General features: G+C 40.7%; 2 protein-coding genes across 4 annotated transcripts in view; both read right to left on the bottom strand.

The window, feature by feature from the left end:
- Positions 1-2,099, bottom strand: part of LOC146554284 (epidermal retinol dehydrogenase 2-like) — a 31,950-nt gene extending 29,851 nt beyond the window's left edge. For 2 of the 3 annotated variants that reach the window (XM_085254759.1, XM_085254761.1), the window contains exon 1: positions 1,948-2,099. The gene's annotated coding sequence lies outside the window, so the exon portion shown is untranslated. Of the gene's footprint in view, positions 1-1,772; positions 1,920-1,947 lie in introns of those variants that run through there. The other variant, XM_085254760.1, reaches the window with a different exon arrangement.
- Positions 2,100-17,513: 15,414 nt separating this feature from the next.
- LOC146554283 (proenkephalin-A-like) lies at positions 17,514-21,886 on the bottom strand. Its single transcript, XM_085254044.1, has 3 exons — positions 21,581-21,886; positions 21,134-21,280; positions 17,514-18,385 (listed from the first exon to the last, which is right to left on the bottom strand). The coding sequence occupies exons 2-3, from the start codon at positions 21,275-21,277 to the stop codon at positions 17,789-17,791; spliced, it is 741 nt and encodes a 246-aa protein (XP_085110170.1). The 5' UTR covers positions 21,278-21,280; positions 21,581-21,886; the 3' UTR covers positions 17,514-17,788.
- Positions 21,887-22,508: the final 622 nt, after the last annotated feature.

Below are 22,508 nucleotides of genomic sequence, written 5' to 3'. Positions count from 1 at the left end.
ATGCAGCAAGATATTAAAAAAAACAGTCTTATTGATTAAAAAACACTATATCGGATTCATATTGACAGATTCAAGATGGCGGCGCGCACGGGTGCAGCGGCTCTTAGCTCTCCAGTTTGGTGCTCGTTTTTACTTCTTTGAACTATTACCGTCAGGCCGACGGTACAGGTCACATAAAACCAGGACAAACAGATTCAGGGATAGTTTCTTTCCCAGAGCTATCACCGTAGTAAATAAGCACAAAAACAATTGAACCTATTCCATACAGTCACTGTCATTATATTATGCTGCTACTCATACTGTCATTATATTAATGCTGCTATCCTGTATATATTGTACATACTATTGTTTGAGTACTTACGATTGTTTTTTTTGTACTTTTTATATTTTACATTTATATTTATTATTGAAACTTGCACCAACGGAGTGGCACTCCAATTTCGTTGTACTCTGTACAATGACAATAAAGGCTATTCTATTCTATATTGGTATCGGCAGATATCCAAATTTATGATATCGGTATCGGACATAAAAAAAAGTGGTATCGTGCCATCTCTAATTTAAACATTTTCTAAAGTAATGCAATAGTTACCTTTCCTGGTAATTAGTTACGTTTACAATATTGTAACTCCATTACTACTTAAAAAAAAGTAACTGCGCATGCGTGTTTTACCCATATTCTATCGCAATATTTCATTTTCCTATCGCTGCCCAACATTACACCGGTATTATCGTGACCGTGATTATCAGTATAGCCCAGCCCTAATTGTAATGCGTTTCCTATCTTAGTTTCCTACAGTCAAATGTATGGCTATCTGTTTAAAATCTAGAGGCTGGCTGCAAATGGGCCATGCAACATGATAAAGAGCCAAACACACCTGCAATAAGAAGGGCTGAAGAATCAAAGAGCTGCAATGGCCCAGTCAAAGTCCAGACCTCGACTGAAATGTTGTAGTGGACCAGAGCAAGAGCTGTACATGAACAACTGGCTGCAAAGCTCAACGTAAAGCAACGCTGTTTAAAAACTGACAATGATGCCAGACTGACAGCCATTCATTACTTCAGTGTGTTGCTGCTAAGGACAGCTAACAGCTGTCGAATCAACCACCGTGTTAAATAATGACATTGTATAATACAACATGTGCTGCTCATCAGAGGTTGCATTACTTTACTTTCAGAAGCTGGCAGGGACCCGATTTTATTTCTATAATGAGTAAGTGAGAAAAACCTGAGAACTCAATGTGTGTACTTTTCTATGTGTGTGTACTTTTTTAAATATATGCCACAAGACTGAAATCACCCTTCGCAAAAACCTCCTTATACGTGAGACAGAATTTGCAGACAGCACCAAACCGCAAGGCAACAACCACTTCCTCTTTGAACGGTCAAAACCTCAAAACTCTGAAAACTGTTGTCCCGATTGGACAAAGGTTAGAAAGTAGGTTTCATGTCAAAGGTAATCAGGACACCTTTTGCTTTTTAAAACGACTGCAGGCTTTTCTGGGACAATTAAAACTCGAGTTGTTGATTGTCAAACATCCGGGTAAGTAATTTTCTGGTGATGAAGTTTTGTATGATTCACTAAAAGTAACCAGTTCTAGGAATTTAGACAAAAACTTACTCAAAAATCAAAACTTGTATCTTGTTGTGAAGCATCACTGGCAGTTTAACACCAGCTTGAACACGCTGCCGTGTTACAGCCGTTTGCAAAAGGCAAGCATATCATGAAACACGTTGATGCTTTCAGCTGAAATTAACTTTCATTAACTCACCAAAAACCCAGAGTCCCGTTCAGGCGGTTTGACAGTGAACCCGTTCCCTCGCCTTGTTGGCACACACCGCATCAGTTTGAGTCAACCTTTGCTCTCCACATAGGCTAACGTTATCAAACTGATAACGGAAACTAATAAAGAGTATCTGTAGAGTTCGCAGAGAAAGGAAACGTACCGTGCTCTTTATTTGGTGGGACAACACCGCGTCTCCAACACAAGCCGTTCAATATTGTGTCACAGCAGTTTGTGTAGCCTGCGGGCGAAGAAGCACGATGTCACATCAAACAGAACCAACACGGATATGCGGGGTGTGTCTGTGCCTGTTTTCTGCCCAGATGCATCATGGGACTTGGAGTACGTGTGCTTACTGTTACGCATACAGCGTGTAATTAGCCACATGCTACATGTTTAAAGCGCTTCCATGCCTTTAAGCATGTAGACACTGTCAAACCTAACCTTTTCAAACTAGGCATAAAAATGAGAAAGTAGTGTGACTTAAATGACTTTAATCACGCCATGCTGTGGTACTACAGGGCTGAAGGTTTCAGAAGCTGCGTATCTGCTGGGATTTAAGCATAAAACCAGGTTACATAGAGTGATCTGTTACAGAGAAAATATCAATTGTTCTATTTAAAAATGGTTCAAGAGGTGACTGTTGAGCTCAAAGGAAGGCAACAGCCTAATTCTAATATTCAGTCGTTACACCTGAAGTATATAGAAGTGTGTGTGTGTGTTTACTTACTTTACCTGCTGTTAAACACTAAACAGCAGGTAAAGTAAGTATTGAACACATCACCAGTTATCATCAATGATCCAAGAAATGCTGTCACATAGTGCAAATCCATATCAGCTGGTTCAGTCCCAACTGATAAAGCCTGTAAAATGATGTCTCATTACCAAGGTGTCACACAAATACCTCATGGGTAAAACCAAAGAGCTTCTGCAACACACTTGTGGCCGTATTGTTGCAAAAAGTACCAATGGCACTGGTTATAGAAGAATTTCTAAACTAATAATTATTTTAATTATTTTATTATAATTATTATTTTACCATAAATCGGGTCACAGCCAGGTGTTCCCTGCAAGATTACAAGCAGAACAGTGAAAAGAAATATCAGAATAGTTGTACAAGAGCCAAGGACCACATGTGGAGAGCTACAGAAAGACCTGGGATCAGCAGGTACAGCTGTTTCAATGCAATCAACCGCCATAGCTTCTTGTATGCACGCCTACCATGCAAGAAAATAACCATGTGGAAGCATGCTCAAAGTTTGCAGAACAACATTTTGACAACCCTGGAAAATAAAGGAGAATATATTCTGGTCGGATGAATTCCTTTTCAATCTCAACAAAGTTGAACTTTTTGGAAGCTGTGATACACTTTTGAAGGTCAAAAGCATATCACTGTTAAACACCAACAGCGGCATTTGGAGGTGGTGAACATCATGATGCGGTGCTGTTTTTCAGCATACAGTATTGGTACGCCTCACATAACTGAAGGCAGGATAAATGGAAACATTTACAGGGACATTCTTGATGAAAATATGCTCCCATCTACCAGGATGATGAAGATGACACGAGTGTGGATTGTTCAGCAAGACAGTGATCCCAAATACACAGCCAGGTGTTGGTGGAATTGAACTCAGGACCTTCTTGCTCTAAGGCAATAGTGTGCCACCATGCTGCCCACCTTCAATATGTATATTTAACAAATATTTAGGACAGCTTTCTTCCATTTGCACAATATCTCTAAATTTAAATTCATCCCTCTGATGATCTCTCCTCCTCACTCAGCATCACTCTGATTAGGTGGATGTTGAAAAACTAGTTCATGCATTTATTACTTCCAGGCTGGACGACTGTAATTCATTATTATCAGGAAGTCCTAAAAACTCCCTGAAAAGCCTTCAGCTGATCCAAAATGCTGCAGCAAGAGTCCTGACAGGGACTAGAAAGAGAGAGCAGATTTCTCCTGTTTTGGCTTCCTGTTAAATCCAGGATTCAAAATCCTGCTCCTCACATACAAGGTCTTAAATAATCAGGCCCCATCATGGGGGCTTTCCATGATGCACTGAGTGTTTTCCACTCACTATTTGTTTTGCACAACTCTCTCCACTTCAGTATTGGTTATTATTAATCTCTTGCTCTCTTCCACAACGTGTCTTTATCCCTTTTTTTCCCTGAGCCTGGCTGTGCTGGAAGCTTCTTTCTGTTAACATAGTGTTTTTACTTCCCCTTGTCATCAAAGTGCTTCAAAGGGGGGTTGTATTGTTTGCTGATTGTTGTCATGTCATGAATATATTGATTGTTGGGGTATTCTCTGTTTGCTTTGTGTTATTCTAGGATCTTTACCTTACAATATAAAGCCCTTGAGGCAACGGTTGTTGTGATTTGGTGCTAACTGAATAAAATTAAAAAGAAACTAAATATTTTTTGGATGTTTGTTTTTCTGCTAAAAACTATTTTTTATCTTTATTATTATGGTAGCTGCTCTGTTGGAAGTGTGTCAGCAGTAATATCCCCAGCGCATAGCCTCAGCCACTAAAAACACGCTGACGGGATGATGTCGTTTTTGCAGTCAGTATCTATGGGAACCGACACAAATCCAAAGTTCAGTTATCCAAATGTTGTATATCCTTCTCCCAGCAGGAGAGAAAAACTCATCATGAAGCTGAGGATATTTTGTTTGTTTGTTTTTGTTTGTTTAGGAAAGTTAGAAAAACAAAGTGTGAAAAAAAGAACAATTGCATAACTGTGGGGATTGAAGAAAAGGGGATTTGGACCCTCGGACAAGGAGTGATCCCAGAAGAGCCCATGTGGGAACTGGATAGGTCAATACATTTTGGGGGATGTAAATAGTTTTAAATTAATTTGTCATACAGGGAGTGCAGAATTATTAGGCAAATGAGTATTTTGTCCACATCATCCTCTTCATGCCTGTTGTCTTACTCCAAGCTGTATAGGCTCGAAAGCCTACTACCAATTAAGCATATTAGGTGATGTGCATCTCTGTAATGAGAAGGGGTGTGGTCTAATGACATCAACACCCTATATCAGGTGTGCATAATTATTAGGCAACGTCCTTTCCTTTGGCAAAATGGGTCAAAAGAAGGACTTGACAGGCTCAGAAAAGTCAAAAATAGTGAGATATCTTGCAGAGGGATGCAGCAGTCTCAAAATTGCAAAGCTTCTGAAGCGTGATCATCGAACAATCAAGCGTTTCATTCAAAATAGTCAACAGGGTCGCAAGAAGCGTGTGGAAAAACCAAGGCGCAAAATAACTGCCCATGAACTGAGAAAAGTCAAGCGTGCAGCTGCCAAGATGCCACTTGCCACCAGTTTGGCCATATTTCAGAGCTGCAACATCACTGGAGTGCCCAAAAGCACAAGGTGTGCAATACTCAGAGACATGGCCAAGGTAAGAAAGGCTGAAAGACGACCACCACTGAACAAGACACACAAGCTGAAACGTCAAGACTGGGCCAAGAAATATCTCAAGACTGGTTTTTCTAAGGTTTTATGGACTGATGAAATGAGAGTGAGTCTTGATGGGCCAGATGGATGGGCCCGTGGCTGGATTGGTAAAGGGCAGAGAGCTCCAGTCCCACTCAGACGCCAGCAAGGTGGAGGTGGAGTACTGGTTTGGGCTGGTATCATCAAAGATGAGCTTGTGGGGCCTTTTCGGGTTGAGGATGGAGTCAAGCTCAACTCCCAGTCCTACTGCCAGTTTCTGGAAGACACCTTCTTCAAGCAGTGGTACAGGAAGAAGTCTGCATCCTTCAAGAAAAACATGATTTTCATGCAGGACAATGCTCCATCACACGCGTCCAAGTACTCCACAGCATGGCTGGCAAGAAAGGGTATAAAAGAAGAAAAACTAATGACATGGCCTCCTTGTTCACCTGATCTGAACCCCATTGAGAACCTGTGGTCCATCATCAAATGTGAGATTTACAAGGAGGGAAAACAGTACACCTCTCTGAACAGTGTCTGGGAGGCTGTGGTTGCTGCTGCACGCAATGTTGATGGTGAACAGATCAAAACACTGACAGAATCCATGGATGGCAGGCTTTTGAGTGTCCTTGCAAAGAAAGGTGGCTATATTGGTCGCTGATTTGTTTTTGTTTTGTTTTTGAATGTCAGAAATGTATATTTGTGAATGTGGAGATGTTATATTGGTTTCACTGGTAAAAATAAATAATTGAAATGGGTATATATTTGTTTTTTGTTAAGTTGCCTAATAATTATGCACAGTAATAGTCACCTGCACACACAGATATCCCCCTAAAATAGCTCAAACTAAAAACAAACTAAAAACTACTTCCACAAACATTCAGCTTTGATATTAATGAGTTTTTTGGGTTCATTGAGAACATGGTTGTTGTTCAATAATAACATTATTCCTCAAAAATACAACTTGCCTAATAATTCTGCACTCCCTGTATGTCACATGTCAGAGTCCTCTCAATATTACACATAAAATTAAAGCAAATACCAAGTTCACACAGAAGAATTAGTGACCAGCAGCAGCTCTCATTCGAACGCAGCAGATTTGGAAAGACCCAGAAAGTCAAACAATACATGGAGCCCAGTTTACAAAAAGAGGGGAAAAGTCAAGAAGATGCATCACCCGACCTCATTCTAGTTAGAAGAAAACGAGGAACCGTCAGGAATGCACGGGAACGTTGTCCCTGTGGCAGACTGGCTACTGTTTAGATGGAGGTTGTTTCAAAAGGAAATGTTGGAGATCTGAGCAAGCAGAACTCTATAGAAATTGGAATTAAGCCAGGATAAGATTTCCTTCTAGGAGGAAGATTAAAGATCCTTGGTCAACAGGTGGATGAAGAATGAAAACACTCAAATCTATTCAGTCTTTCAGAGCCATCGAGTCAGATTGAGAAGGGGTGTGAGATTTGATTATTTTGGTTTTTTTAAAAACACTTCAGAAAAGAAGTAATCAAGGTTTTAAAAGACCAGACAAGCGAAAAGCGAATATCTCTGGATCAGATGGTTTAGACGCTTACATGTTTATGCATTAAGAAAGAAAAAGCTTGGAAGAGAGGCTCTGAAGAACTCTGTCATTGTTATGAAGGGGGAAATGAACCTTAGCATTAATGGTACTGAAGGAATTTACTGTCCTGCTATCTTCAAACAGGGGATATCCAGCCTCCACAGCTGATGTGAGTGAGGAACATCTGCTCTATGACGATGACGACGTCCCTGACATCTGTTTCCCATAAAAGGGAGTTCACAGTGATTACCTGAGTAGGAAACTGTAAAGAAACACTCAGAGAATATATCATTTAATAAAATGATTTATACTGTGTCTATTGTGACTGACAAACACGAGTATCAAAGAAAATAAAAAGGGAAACAACATATTTCTATATAACGGAGTCAAAAGAGATTGTGTTAAAATAGATATTCATGTGTGACTGAGCTCATGATGAATCCAGTCGAAGTATAAAAGCATAAATTGAATGAAACATGAAGGAAAATATACTTATATGTGATTTAATATTCATGTGTGATGGAATTAATTGTAAAACATAGAAAAGGAGAAATGTATTCAAGTGTTTTTAATGTTTAAACTATGTTTTAAATCATGTTGAAGTAAGGTCACATAGAGAGAAGATGATAGAATGTAACTGGACATCGAGTGATTGGATTATAACAAAAATAACTGAATCTCTTCAGCATCGATGTACAGCTAACAGATCATCTGCAGAGGCTTATTTGAAGAGTTTCAGTCAGGTTTCAGAGCTCATCACAGCACAGAAACAGCTTTAGTGAAGGTTACAAATGATCTTCTTATGGCCTCTGACAGTGGACTCATCTCTGTGCTTGTCCTGCTAGACCTCAGTGCAGCGTTCGATACTGTCGACCATATTATCCTATTAGAGCGATTAGAACATGCTGTAGGTATTACAGGTACTGTGCTGCAGTGGTTTCTATCATATCTATCTAATAGACTCCAGTTTGTGCATGTAAATGGAGAGTCCTCTTCACACACTGAGGTTAATTATGGATTAATTAAGGTCTGGGAAGTGCTTCCGCTCCCTTAAGGCCAAAACAGAGAGATTGAGGAGGAGTTTCTTCCCCCAGGCTATTCGGGCCCTAAACCAGATGTTATGCTTCCCTTAGATCAGCAGTCTCCAACCTTTTTTGCGCCACGGACCGGTTTATGCCCGACAATATTTTCATGGACCGGCCTTTAAGGTGTCGCGGATAAATACAACAAAAAGGGACCGCTGCCTTAGACAGTATCATCAGAAGACATAGCATACATTTTCACTGCTATGAGGTTATTGTACTCGGCCCTGAAAAGCTTAGAAATATGGTATCTAAGCAGATTCTTACTCTGGATGGCATTACCTCGGCCTCCAGTAACGCTGTGAGGAACCTTGGAGTCATTTTTGACCAGGACATGTCCTTCAATGCACATATTAAAAAAATATGTAAGACTGCGTTCTTCCATTTGTGCAACATCTCTATAATTAGAAATATCTAATTTCTATTCGATTCAATTATGATTGACTCCAGGATGCCAGCAAAGTCTTTGCCAGCGGGCGATGGTGTGCCGGGGGAGTCTGCCAGGCGACAGCTTTTTGATGACGGCGACTCATTGACCGGGGAAGATGCGCTCTCGGCCTTCTTCATAACTATACCATCAAAGCACCGGTCGATGAAATCTTGGAGAGCGTCTAAACTCTCCCTCCAGGGTGTTGGAGATGATTAAACAGATGTGGTTAGTTATATGACAATTGATTAATATATTGATTAGTATATTTGGTAAACTTGAAGCGTGAAAGAACGTTTGTAAAATTCTAAGCTACCATTCACTTTCTTTCCGCCACATCTCCGGTGTCTGACGTCACCTACAACATGAGTCACTTACCTTTCCCGTCACTTAGCTCCCTTGCTGATCTGTTTATAAAAAACTAGTTCATGCATTAATTACTTCTAGGCTGAACTATTATAATTCATTATTATCAGGATGTCCTAAAAACTCCATGAAAAGCCTTCAGTTAATCCCCGGGTTGATGGCACTCAGGCAAAACCACCAAAGGAGTCCAAAGGGGCCGGGTACTCTGAACCATTGTTCACTGCATGGGCGCAGACGATGGCTAGGACCTGTTACCCGACCCACCGGTGCAGGAAACAGGCCCTCTTGTCCACTGGGAGGAACCCCAATGTACAGAAGGTGGGCGGAGTCAATGCTGATAAAGTTAAAGCCATTTCTTTGGCTTGGTGGCCATTGTTTTAGTGGGTGTTTCTCAGAGCCAACAAGGACATGTGGAAAGTGAACCGTACTTTGAAATGCCCTGTTTGTGTGTCACCAAATACAATTTTAATATTTTTTCGTGATTGAATCTTCAGATATCTGTTCAGTTTGTCAAGATAGAGCCTTTTTGCAAAAGTGCTTCGATGATTTCGGAGATGTCTGTTCAGCCCAGTCTCACGGCAAAGCGTGTAATCGATCCGCTCGCCTTATAAACGCTCGAGCTTGGTGTTTCCGTCACGTAGTAACTGTTAGGTTTAACTGTGCCAGGCTTGTTAGACATGATGAAACACATACAGACTTCTGGATGTTCAACCAATATTTTTATTGTAAATATTAATCATGAGGGTAAATGGGTAGGCCTGCTGCTCCCTCAGAGCCCTGTACACCACGGAGCGAGGTCAGCATATCCAGGATATCTTTCTGTTATCTGGATTCACTGACCCTAACACTGGGACCAGGATAAACGGTCACACGAAGTTATCGGCTCTCTAAGTTCACCCAAGATTTCCCAGCGCGGTCACATGAAAGCGCTGGCAGCATCAAACTAATCTAACAGTCGTCTATGAATCTAATTCACAGGTCATATCCATGTTCTTTTATCATCCTTATTACTGCCAACTATTCCAGAGAGAGTCTGCAATATAAAGAACATAAAAATACAGCAGTCAAACACAACACTGCTGTGAAAGAGACGAACGCTCCAGTTTGTCAGATCAGAGTGGAATGAATGTGGTTGATTGAACAGATGTTTGTGATGTGTTATCTGCATTTCCATCAGCGTAAGAGACTCAGCAGCAGATAAGAATAAATGATAATAACATTTATACTTTTAATAAATCACCAAATTAATACACGCATGTTCCCATGACAATGCAATGCTGTGTTTGCGCAGTGATTTTAGCTCATTTAACACGCAGTCCTCCATCATTCCCCCGTTTTAAACACTTAAAACATGCTGCAAATAAAAGACTGAGTGAAATCGTGGCACTTCCAGCTGATTTGGAACAGAAACGTTCAAACCTGCTGCGACTGTTTGAGTTTGTATTCTCTCAGCTGCAGACTTGCTGCTGTTTAAAAGTTTGAGAGCAAAGATTAGTAAGTAAGTAAAATGTTATTTATATAGCATCTTTCTAGACACAATTACAAAGTGCTGCACATAGGACAACAAAAAAAGATATATAAAACATAAAACAGGCAAAAATGAACCCAAAGCAATTGTAAAAAGGTGCGTTTTGACTTGTTTTTTTTAAAAAGAGACAACTGAGTCCACAGATCTTAAGCTTTTTTGAGGGAGTTCCACAGTCTGGGGGCCACTGTGGCAAAAGCTCTGTCTCTCTTAGTTCTTATCTTAGTGTGTTGTGTAGCAAGTAGGCCCTGATCAGATGATCTCAGGGACCTGCTGGGACATGGGCCTGTAGAAGATCAGAGATGTAAGCTGGTGCTTGTCCATGCAAAGAAGTCAAAACCAGGATCTTAAAATGGACTCTGAATTCAATAGGAAGCCAGTGTAACTGAGATAGCAACGGCGTCACATGTGAAAGATTAGATATAATTAGATTAGATTAGATTAGACATAAAAACAAACGTCACACATGGGCTCAGTCTCTGTACACAATATGAGGTCAGCAATTACAGAGTGTGTGTCCTGTTTCAACATTAAATGTGTCGGATGGTTTGCAGCCATCTGGCAGTTTTTCATCAGCACCATGCTGGAAGCTGCACACTGATGAACGACTGACTTTTACTTTCAAAGAGACATGAAGGGTACTTCCCAGAGTCTGACCTGCGTCGACCCACCTGCTTAGTGTCTGTGGTTACCATGGTTACTGCAGAAGCTGCTGTGAATTAAACAGCTGGCATTGCATTAACCTACCAGCGATGTGAGTGTTTATGTTTTTCAATACAAAAGAAATGAAATATTTAATGAATTAATTCACATTTTAATTAATTAATGAAACATTTAATTAATAATTTAATGGCGTATTGAATGAATTCATTTTGTTACTCCTGGCCCTCCATAAGGTAGCTGAACAAGGACTTCTTAGTTGAAGCTAAGATGACTAGATATAGTTTGAATTAATACAGCTATGTTGGTTGCACATAAGTCAGTTTTTTCATTTGAAGTAAAGTGTTTCTAACTTAACTGAATTTGGTGGAAACTGTTGAGATAGGTTGAAATTGTTAAATGTTGTCATTGTGTTACTTAAATTTGTAAGTCTTGGTTCAAACTGTATGATCAAAGACATTCCTTTGTTTCTGACTCCCTCCCCAGCCAGTCTGTTGGTGGGGGAGGCTGTCATTATGTTGACATCTCAATTTTAATGCTTTCAATTTTATACATAGTTACTGGATTTATGTTCATGTATATATATATTTTCTTTTATATACATATATATATATATATATATATATATATATATATATATATATATATATATAAAAACACCCAGCACGCCCCTGCGGGCGGTTTATCCTTCAAGCTCGGGTCCTCTACCAGAGGCCTGGGAGCTTGAGGGTCCTGCGCAGTATCTTAGCTGTTCCCAGGACTGCGCTCTTCTGGACAGAGATCTCCGATGTTGTTCCCGGGATCTGCTGGAGCCACTCGCCTATCTTGGGAGTCACCGCACCTAGTGCTCCGATTACCACGGGGACCACCGTTACCTTCACCCTCCACATCCTCTCGAGCTCTTCTCTGAGCCCTTGGTATTTCTCCAGCTTCTCGTGTTCCTTCTTTTCCTCTTTTCCTCGACATTTTGCTGCAACGTTTTAAAGAGCCAGAAAGTAAATAAGGAGCAGACAGAAATGAGGCAGGTGGAATCTTCTTGCGTTTCACGCATGTGCAGGACTGGAACGTAAGCGCTTTTAGCCGTTTCAATGTGGACGCACAACTCTGTGAAAACGACTAAAAATGCTAGTGTGTACGCGGAGCGTTTTCAGATGAAAATGCCGTTTTCAAACCTATCCGGGCTAGTGTGGACGTAGCCTCAGTTGGTCGGCACAGACTTTCAGGCAGGAGGTGGACACACCGTCAGATCCTGGTGCAGGTAGGAGGTCAGAGGTGAGGGCTGCAGGTAGTGTTTTAATCTAGGTGTGAGGTGAAGGTGAGCAAATGGAAGGTGTGAATCATTGTCTACTGTTAAAAATGTTATCCAAACCCACCTGGAGCTTTTGAAAGACACGGTGAAAAACATCAGCTTCGATCGAGTCATTCGTCTGGGAGAACATCCTCCGAGGTGGATTCTCCAGCAGCTCTTCTGCTCCTCATTTCGGGGAAATCAGCAGGAGGGTTTTTATGCCAGCGCCACCTGTCACTCTTCTCCAGTCTGTCCTGCTACCCCTGGTGGTAACTTGGCCTCTTTGTGTGCCGCACGGACATCGGAGTGCAGTCGGGACACTTTCCCTGTGACTGTCCTCTGATGGAGGTCGGTCAGGTGTTCTGTGTCTTTGGCCTTCCGACACCTTCCCCCAGAAACTCACACTCAAGACACGTGAGCTTGACACAGCGACTGTGGAGACAGGACTGACAAACCACAAGAGAAGATGAGACGCAGAGGGAGGGAGAACTATCATCAGTAAGAAGCAAAGAGCTAGAAACTAAACACAAACTAAATGATCTAATAAAAACTCACAATTACAAGAAGACCAAACATAAGCAACTTTATTTACTTAGAATATAATTTTAGCCTGATTTACAATTCAATTCAATTCAATTCAATTTTATTCATATAGCGCCAAATCACAACAAAAGTCGCCTCAAGGCGCTTCATAGATTCAGAGAAAAACCCAACAATCAGATGACCCCCTATGAGCAGCACTTTGGCGACAGTGGGAAGGAAAAACTCCCTTTTAACAGGAAGAAACCTCCGACACAACCAGGCTCAGGGAGGGGCGGGGCCATCTGCTGTGATTGGTTGGGGTGAGAGAAGGAAGACAGGATAAAGACATGCTGTGGAAGAGAGACAGAGGTTAATAACAGATATGATTCAATACAGAGAGGTCTGTTAATACATAGTGAGTGAAGAAGAAACACCCAGTGCATCATGGGAATCCCCAGCAGCCTACGTCTAATGCAGGATAACTAAGGGAGGATTCAGGGTCACCTGCTCCAGCCCTAACTATATGCTTTAGCAAAAAGGAAAGTTTGAAGCCTAATCTTGAAAGTAGAGATAGTGTCTGTCTCCTGAATCCAAACTGGAAGCTGGTTCCACAGAAGAGGGGCCTGAAAACTGAAGGCTCTGCCTCCCATTCTACTTTTAAATACTCTAGGAACAACAAGTAGGCCTGCAGAGCGAGAGCGAAGTGCTCTAATAGGGTGATATGGTACTACATACACATAACGTAACATCCATAACATAAACCCTGGGACCCTGGGCCATGACATGGGAGGCTGGCCACTGGCATATATTCTGGGGATGACCAGTGAATAAATTTACAAAGTACATTATGTATTTGGTATTCTTATATGTGTATGTTATCTTATAACCTCTCCAGTGTGACAGTTTTCTAAAAATTGGTAAGATCTCACTTCTCAGAACTAATACTACATTGTACAATAAAGATCCACCCAGGTATCTTACCTTCATAATTGTATTGGATCACTCTTAGCCAGCTTCACGTTCTGCCCTAACTAATACTGTTGACAAGCCTGGTACATATAAATGACACATTATTCTCTCTCATCTGTTTAAACAAGTTTAAAAACTCCCCAAAGATTGATTCTGTTCATCTGGACGTTTTCAGTGGGAGAAACGTTTCATCATCATCCAGGTGACGTCTTCAGTCTCAGCTGACTGCAGGTTTCAATCTTATAAACAGTACATTTGCATAATGACTGAAACCAGCTCAGTGAAGGAACAATGGGCTGGGAGGTCAGTTCCTTGGTCATAATTAAAGTCAATTCTCATGACCATTGATTTATACATCGGGGAAACCAAACAACCAAAGTGGATGGAATAACACAGAAGAGCCTCCTCGTCAGGCCAGGATTCTGCAGTCTGTTCACACCTACAGGCCAGTGGACACTCTTTCAATGATGAGGATGTAACATCCTGGACAGGGAGGAACGCTGGTTTGAGGGCGGAGTCAAGGAGGCCGTTTACGTGAAAAGGGAAAGAGCATCTCTGAATCGAGGAGGGGGCCTAAGGGTACAACTGTCACCATCTTACATGCTGTGATTGCAGCCATTCCCCAACTCTCTGTAAATGGGACTCATGAACATTGATCAGTGGTTGTTGATCAGTTGTCATCAATGAAGAATTTGCATATTAATGATCAAGGAACTGACCTGAAACCTGCAGTCAGCTGAGACTGAAGAAGTCACCTGGATGAGTGACGAAACGTTTCTCCCACTGAAAACGTCCAGATGAACAGAATCAACTTTTGGGGATTTACTTACCTGGATGATTGAGCATGCATCCAGAAAGTTTAACAATTATAAATATGTGTTTAGTCTCACGGATGGTGCCAGCCTACTGTTAAGATCCCAGTTACCTCTGTACAGAAGTCTGGACCAGCTATCCGCTCAAAGTGTCCAAGTCTCTGATCCTAGATGTATTACCACAATGCATTAACAGAAACTGATTTAAGCCACTGGTGGGGGGATTCACCCAGCACTAACTACCTCTGTCTGAACGCCTACCTCAGATATTGCTCAAATTGTGCAATCACACGATTTGAGCAATATCTCGTTCGATCACGGGATTTTAATACTGCATTTTTTTTCATATCTTGACTGGTGTATCAGAAGTCTTATTTGAGTAGTTCTTCTTCTGCCAGCATTTACTGTTCTGTCAGAAATGAGTCTTCTAACACTACCCCCTTGACCTGTGGTATACCTCAGGGTTCCAAGCTGCATATAATGCTGTTTTCATTGTGTATGAAAACATTTTCATTGCATTAAAATGCACACTTGAGTGTATATTTTAAAAACCACTTTCACACTGATGACACTCAGATATACAGCCTCTAAAACCAGGCACCACCACCAGTGGTGCCTACTCATTCACCTTCTGCCTGGCTGAGGTTGAATCCTGGCTCTTAGTTTTAGACATTCAATTCAATTTTATTTATATAGCGCCAAATCATAACATACAGTGGGGCAAAAAAGTATTTAGTCAGCCACCGATTGTGCAAGTTCCCCCACTTAAAATGATGACAGAGGTCAGTAATATGCACCAGAGGTACACTTCAACTGTGAGAGACAGAATGTGAAAAAAAAAATCCATGAATCCACATGGTAGGATTTGTAAAGAATTTATTCGTAAATCAGGGTGGAAAATAAGTATTTGGTCACCTCAAACAAGGAAAATCTCTGGCTCTCACAGACCTGTAACGTCTTCTGTAAGAAGCTTTTCTGTCCCCCACTCGTTACCTGTATGAATGGCACCTGTTTGAACTCATCATCTGTATAAAAGACACCTGTCCACAGCCTCAAACAGTCAGACTCCAAACTCCGCCATGGCCAAGACCAAAGAGCTTTCGAAGGACACCAGGAAAAGTATTGTAGACCTGCACCAGACTGGGAAGAGTGAATCTACAATAGGCAAGCAGCTTGGTGTGAAAAAATCAACTGTGGGAGCAATCATCAGAAAATGGAAGACATACAAGACCACTGATAATCTCCCTCGATCTGGGGCTCCACGCAAGATCTCATCCCGTGGGGTCAAAATGATCATGAGAACGGTGAGCAAAGATCCCAGAACCACACGGGGGGACCTGGTGAATGACCTGCAGAGAGCTGGGACCAAAGTAACAAAGGTCACCATCAGTAACACACTACAACGGCAGGGAATCAAATCCCGCAGTGCCAGACGTGTTCCGCTGCTGAAGCCAGTGCATGTCCAGGCCCGTCTGAAGTTTGCCAGAGAGCACATGGATGATACAGCAGAGGATTGGGAGAATGTCATGTGGTCAGATGAAACCAAAGTAGAACTTTTTGGTATAAACTCAACTCGTCGTGTTTGGAGGACGAAGAATACTGAGTTGCATCCCAAGAGCACCATACCTACTGTGAAGCATGGGGGTGGAAACATCATGCTATGGGGCTGTTTTTCTGCCAAGGGGACAGGACGACTGATCCGTGTTAAGGACAGAATGAATGGGGCCATGTATCGTGAGATTTTGAGCCAAAACCTCCTCCCATCAGTGAGAACTTTGAAGATGAAACGAGGCTGGGTCTTCCAACATGACAATGATCCAAAACACACCGCCCGGGCAACAAAGGAGTGGCTCCGTAAGAAGCATTTGAAAGTCCTGGAGTGGCCTAGCCAGTCTCCAGACCTCAACCCCATAGAAAATCTGTGGCGGGAGTTGAAAGTCCGTGTTGCTCGGCGACAGCCCCAAAACATCACTGCTCTCGAGAAGATCTGCATGGAGGAATGGGCCAAAATACCAGCTACTGTGTGTGCAAACCTGGTAAAGACCTATAGTAAACGTTTGACCTCTGTTATTGCCAACAAAGGTTATGTTACAAAGTATTGAGTTGTATTTTTGTTATTGACCAAATACTTATTTTCCACCCTGATTTACCAATAAATTCTTTACAAATCCTACCATGTGGATTCATGGATTTTTTTTTCACATTCTGTCTCTCACAGTTGAAGTGTACCTCTGGTACAAATTACTGACCTCTGTCATCATTTTAAGTGGGGGAACTTGCACAATCGGTGGCTGACTAAATACTTTTTTGCCCCACTGTAAGTCGCCTCAAGGCGACTTACAGTGGCGCTTCATAGATACAGAGAAAAACCCAACAATCATATGACCCCCTATGAGCAAGCACTTTGGCGACAGTGGGAAGGAAAAACTCCCTTTTAACAGGAAGAAACCTCCGGCAGAACCAGGCTCAGGGAGGGGCGGGGCCATCTGCTGCGACTGGATGGGGTGAGAGAAGGAAGACAGGATAAAGACATGCTGTGGAAGAGAGACAGAGGTTAATAACAGATATGATTCAAATGTATCCCATTCGTCTATAAGAACTACACTTTCCACCACCCACTCAGATTTTAATGTCCTGACACTTGCTCTGTGGTTTGTGACTGGATTAAGGTTTGACAACTATCGCGTTTACCTTTTTTGAAAACAGTGTAGAAATTGGATTTATTTGTTCAGTGTGTTGAAGTCCAGTGTATACTGAAAGGTAAACCCACAGGCAATATAAGCTATTCTTGCTTTTAAATTTTGATTTATATAAAAAAACGATTAAAACACATGTGTACAACTCTTTATATACCCTTAGTCATTTTTTATATAATTTGTAGCGTTTATATTTTATTTTTATTACAGTATCACTATTATAGAAACTACAATAGCAGCCAGTCATAAGTTGTTTGTCTTTATTGATGTGCAGCAAATATTTGCATATTTAAATGAGAGCACTTGATTTCTTTTCTGAGCCTGCAAACACATAAACTCAAACATGTCAGAGTTTGTGAAATTATAATGTGAACACACACATGTTGATTAACATATTCTTTTAATAAATAATATTGTCATGAAAAACATAAACACCGAATAACAGCTTGTGTACATTTGAACAGTGCATGTTCATATTTTTTCTTTATATCATTACATGGACCAGTCAAACCAAAGATCAGCACATTATGCAAAAGAAGATGAAATTTAATTTAGTATAGGTGGGCAGGCAACTTACACGAACACCAAAAAAGTTCTGATAACAAGGTAATTACTTGATAAGGTTGGACGGATGAGGGACTGGGGTGTCATAACTCTCCTAGTCCATGAAGCCACCGTATCTCTTCTGTAGCTCACCACCGTTCTCCGAAGCTCGTTTCATCTCCCCTTCATTCTTGCTGTCCACCAGCCACTCAGGCCTACCCACACGCCTCATGAACCCTCCATAGCGTTTCTTGAGGCCTCGGCCTAACACTGCCTCTAGCAGGTCACCCTGCACAACCTCCCCTTCAGCCCGACGCATGAAACCTCCATACCTCTTTACTACCTCACCTCCCTGATCTACCCCCTTATTGCTACGCCCAATTTCTGTATTAAGGAACTTTAGGATGTCCAGGTGGAGGTTTTCGTCATCATTCTGGTTTCTGGTTTCCTCTAGTGAGCCCTCTGTAGAGGATGAGCGGCGAGACATGAAGCCACCATAGCGTTTCATGAATCCACCATACTTCTTGGACATTTGTTGTTCTGGTGATCTTGCAAACTCATCATCAGTGTTCAGGGTTCCTTCTGCTTCCTGCGCCCCCTGTGCATTGGGGTAAGCATCCATTGGAATACGGCCTTCCTCTTCCAGCAGTAAGTCCTGGCACAGGCGCAGCTTCTGGCTGTCCAACCCACCATCACACTGAGTAGAGCATGTCTGAAAAAAAAAAAATCAAAATTGCTATCAAGTCTTTCATAAATGCAATAGCTTCCAAGTACAACTCGCTGTTTTATCCAGTTCAGTATTCATTTGAATCAGTTTTCAGCTTGAGCTGGACACTATAAATGACTGCTTCATTTAGAAGTCCATGCTGAACCATCTTTCTTCAAAAACATCAATAAACTATCAATAATGATGAACAACTGTTCAAATGTTTCTGTCTTCCTTTATAATCAGAAGTTATATTCAGGCTCTATACTACTCATAAAGCTAATACCTCTTACACAGCTCTTTTTCTGTCCTTTTTAATAACATAAGTGACAATGATACATTTTCATTTTGTAAAGTACCACGACAACTTCTAGACATCAGAAAAGTATTTATGGAAAGTGTATTTTTAAAAGGTGAGGTATAATAAGACCCATTATTGACTTTTAGATCTGTTCCAAGATTTTTCTTTTCTTGTTATTTTTTATTTATTTGTCCTGTTTTTAGCCACAAGATTCCCATTAAGTTCTTGTCCTGGTCAAGAGGGCAGCATAAGCAATTAAAATTTCTAAAAAGAAAAGAAACAAAAGTAAATTTTAAGAGAACAACAGCATGCAATATCCACACCAAATTCCACCTGAAGTCCAAGATTTTGTAACAGCAACATCTGCTCAGGGCAGCACATAAAGCTCTGAGGACATGCTGGACACATGTTGAATAATCTGAGTGTTAGTGGCAATCTGACCCCTGAGCAAAGTTGCTGGTAAGAAGACAGGTTACCGAACAATTTCTTGGCAATATATAGCAACAGTTTATTTTCTGAATGAAAGCTAGAGCCTGAGCTTGTTGCACATGTTATATATTATATGTGATAAGACTGTGATCACTAAATGTAACAGTTTCTCTATTTCTAATTCAGTTTGTGCTTGTTTGGAAGAATTGAAATAGAAAAGAATTTCATATTGTTTTACTTTTTTGTCACAGACAAATGATAATAATATAAGAATGAATGATTTTCAGTCTTCCCTTAATGGTTTATTCTGCTGTTACTGTTGTTTTATTTCCCCTCTTCATTAAACCATGACACTGTTACCTAATGAAATGTTACTGAACCTGAAGAGAGGCTGACACAAACAGACACACAAAGACACAAACTGTGTCACGATAAGACAGCAAAGGCATAAACTCAACAGTGCAGAGAAACAATCAACAAGAACACATTACAACGGGTCCACGGTCTTAGCGATTGCTTTAACTACTGACAATACATTTTCCACAAGACGTCTCATCTGTTCCTCACCTGTCATGAGTGTAGCAGATACATCTAATATAAACCTGCTTAAGTTATGAATTCATTTAACTCCAAGCGAAGGAACATAGTCATAATAATGCAACTGCTGGGCCCTTGAGCTGCACACTGTGAGGATAATCTGCACGTAACCTCTTGGTATGATTGGATTTCACTTCGTAGAGTCATCACAAATATGTTGACTCGAAAAAAATGTTCGATAGCATGTAGGGAGAATTTGTGCCTCGGTTAGTTTTCAGTGCTGTTTGCTTTTGAAGACTGAAAATTGAACTGGGAATATATTAGAATATATTAGCACCTAATACATATTTATCCATTTTCCTCTAAAGACAATAATGTACATTATATGTATATATATGCACACATACATTTGTTATAATATAAAAACAGTGTAAGTGGCTCTTCAAAATGTAAGGTTCTGTAATTCAGATCTCAATAGATACCAATAACATTCAGAGAATGAAGTAAGTAAGAAGTAATTTAAATATACTAAACGCACTGATAATTAATTAAATGATTTGAAATTCTTTCACATGTAAAATATGATATGGAGTAGTCTTCTTAGAATATGAAACAATGCAAAATATATGTTCCAAACATAGAGTTTTTATTTCTCTGGTCAATATTTTAACTTGTCTGTGTCTCAACATGAAGCACGCAAGGCTGAAATCTGTAACTGCATATGCTGCATACTCAAAGTGATTGAAACATCAGTGTCTGAATTATTTCAGTTTTGAGAAAAACCTAAAACAAATATACAAATATATATACAAATATTAGACAAATATAAAACACGAAGAGTGCGAGGTCTTAAATGGAAAGAAAAGGCAGGGAAACGATAAAATGCATTTGCAGTTTGAAGAACTCGAATGCCAGATCAATATTATAGCCATCAACAGATCTTGCAAGTGGCATTTGAAAGGGAAAAGGGAGGCGTGAAAAGAGGAAAAGACTAAATCAAATCAAGGAGCGAGAATAACATAATATACAGAAAAAATGGCATGGGTTGAAATCCCACAGAGATTACAGTTACGACTGTTGTCTAATTTGGTATAACTGAGTCTACAAATGTGAAAAGGAAAGCTATGAAAACTAGAAGGGAAATAAAAACGGAAAACAGGCGGAAATGTAGTTAGTAAAGAAAAAACGGCATAGAAAACTGAACAGAAAAGAATAAAGTACAAAAGAATAGCAAAGGCAAGAAGTTGTGTCGTAATGTGTTCGCTGAACACTGTAAATGTCACTTTACATGTTTTTTATGAACTATGACAAAATGAACTGCTTTCAGGGGAGAAGAAAAACGGACTAATGGCTTGTATAAAAAGTACAATCCGACTGACCGTGGACAGACGGCACAGTGCCACTGTCAACTTACTGATTACAATTCATGAATTATTCATTTGTCTCTTTTTAAGAAATATAAACAAAACAATATATAGTGACATTACCATTGATGAGAAACCAGACTGTTGTCCCAGCAGATGGTATACGCAAAGTGCACACTCCTTCCCGCAGTCTGTTCCAACCACAAGTGACACACAAACGCCCAGAACCATCATCCACATGCAACTGCTGTATGCGAGGGAAGCCATGGTCTAAGTACGGAAATGAGGGGAGAGAGGAAAAAATTAATTTTAAAATTAATCATTTTCAGACAAATGTTCAACTGAGTACCAAGTACACGACTGATACTACTGGTTGTAACGAACTAGTAGCAATTTATAATGCCACCTTTTATGAGCAGTGACAATTAAAAAATATTTTAAAAAAATGTGGCAAAGGGAGTGCGCCTTCAGGTGATGTGCCTTATTCTCTATGATTTATTACTAGCTGTAGATATAGTGGGTAGTATAAGCACCGGTGCATCACTTTAAAAAAAGTATTCGCTATCTTACCTCTGCTTTACTTTAACAGAAAATAAAGCCGCTCGGAGATTTCCTCGTCCTGTGCCCTTGGGAGTAGCGGCGGGCTGTGAAACTGGACTGGCTCAAGTCTGTGCACTCAATATATCTGCGCGCAGCTCCGTGAGCGGCAGGCTGTGGGAAGAGTGGCCACGGTTCAGCCAATCAACAAAAGACATACACACTGCTTGGTCGCTCCTCTAATCGGCGCTGTATCTTCCGTCTGCTGACAATGACAGAAGTGCAGTGTGTCGCCTTTTAGCGAGAAAAACAAATACCATTACTATCATCAATTTAAAGAGCTGGGTGCAGTGCTGTGTCCGGATGCGCTGCGGGGTGTTAAAGTAGTTGGTGGCAACGACGTCACTGTATAATAAGACAGAAAACGTAAGAGGCGTTTGGCACGACCTGAACCCCACCCTCCATAACGAGTCAGATTTGGAGGTGCAGTGCTGGCACAAATAAATGCGTAGAATAGTCTCAGTTTGTTGCTCTATTTGTTTTTTCTACAGGTACATGACATTCAAATGGAATAATTCAGTTATTTAGTTCAATATAAAGTACGGGAGGGTTAATTTAAATAACACTGTACACATCAAACAACACATAACGATTTTTCACCACTTTACTACATAATTCTGGATAATTCATGAAAAGTTTTGTAATATTCATATACTAAAACAGACAGTGAACAAAGTGACCTAGTCTGTTACACAATCCCCATTTCCCACTTAATCTCCTTCACACAGATAGCTGTTATCATTGCTTCATGCAGGACGTTTTTTAATTAAAAAAGGCGTTCTGCTAACATTACCAAGGCACTTCACTGTTCCAGCACTTATTTGTTCAGAACAACAGGCTCAATAAAGATATCCCGGCATCAACTGCGTGTTGTGTCTGTGTGTGTGCACATGTGTGAATG

The sequence above is a fragment of the Mchenga conophoros genome, linkage group LG18 (assembly GCF_057382185.1).
Source record: "Mchenga conophoros isolate Kocher_MC1m ecotype Shallow Benthic linkage group LG18, M_conophoros_male_GT1.1, whole genome shotgun sequence".
Taxonomy (NCBI): Eukaryota; Metazoa; Chordata; class Actinopteri; order Cichliformes; family Cichlidae; genus Mchenga; species Mchenga conophoros.
The sequence above is the reverse complement of the archived record's forward strand: the minus strand, read 5'-3'. Positions and strand labels throughout refer to the sequence as shown.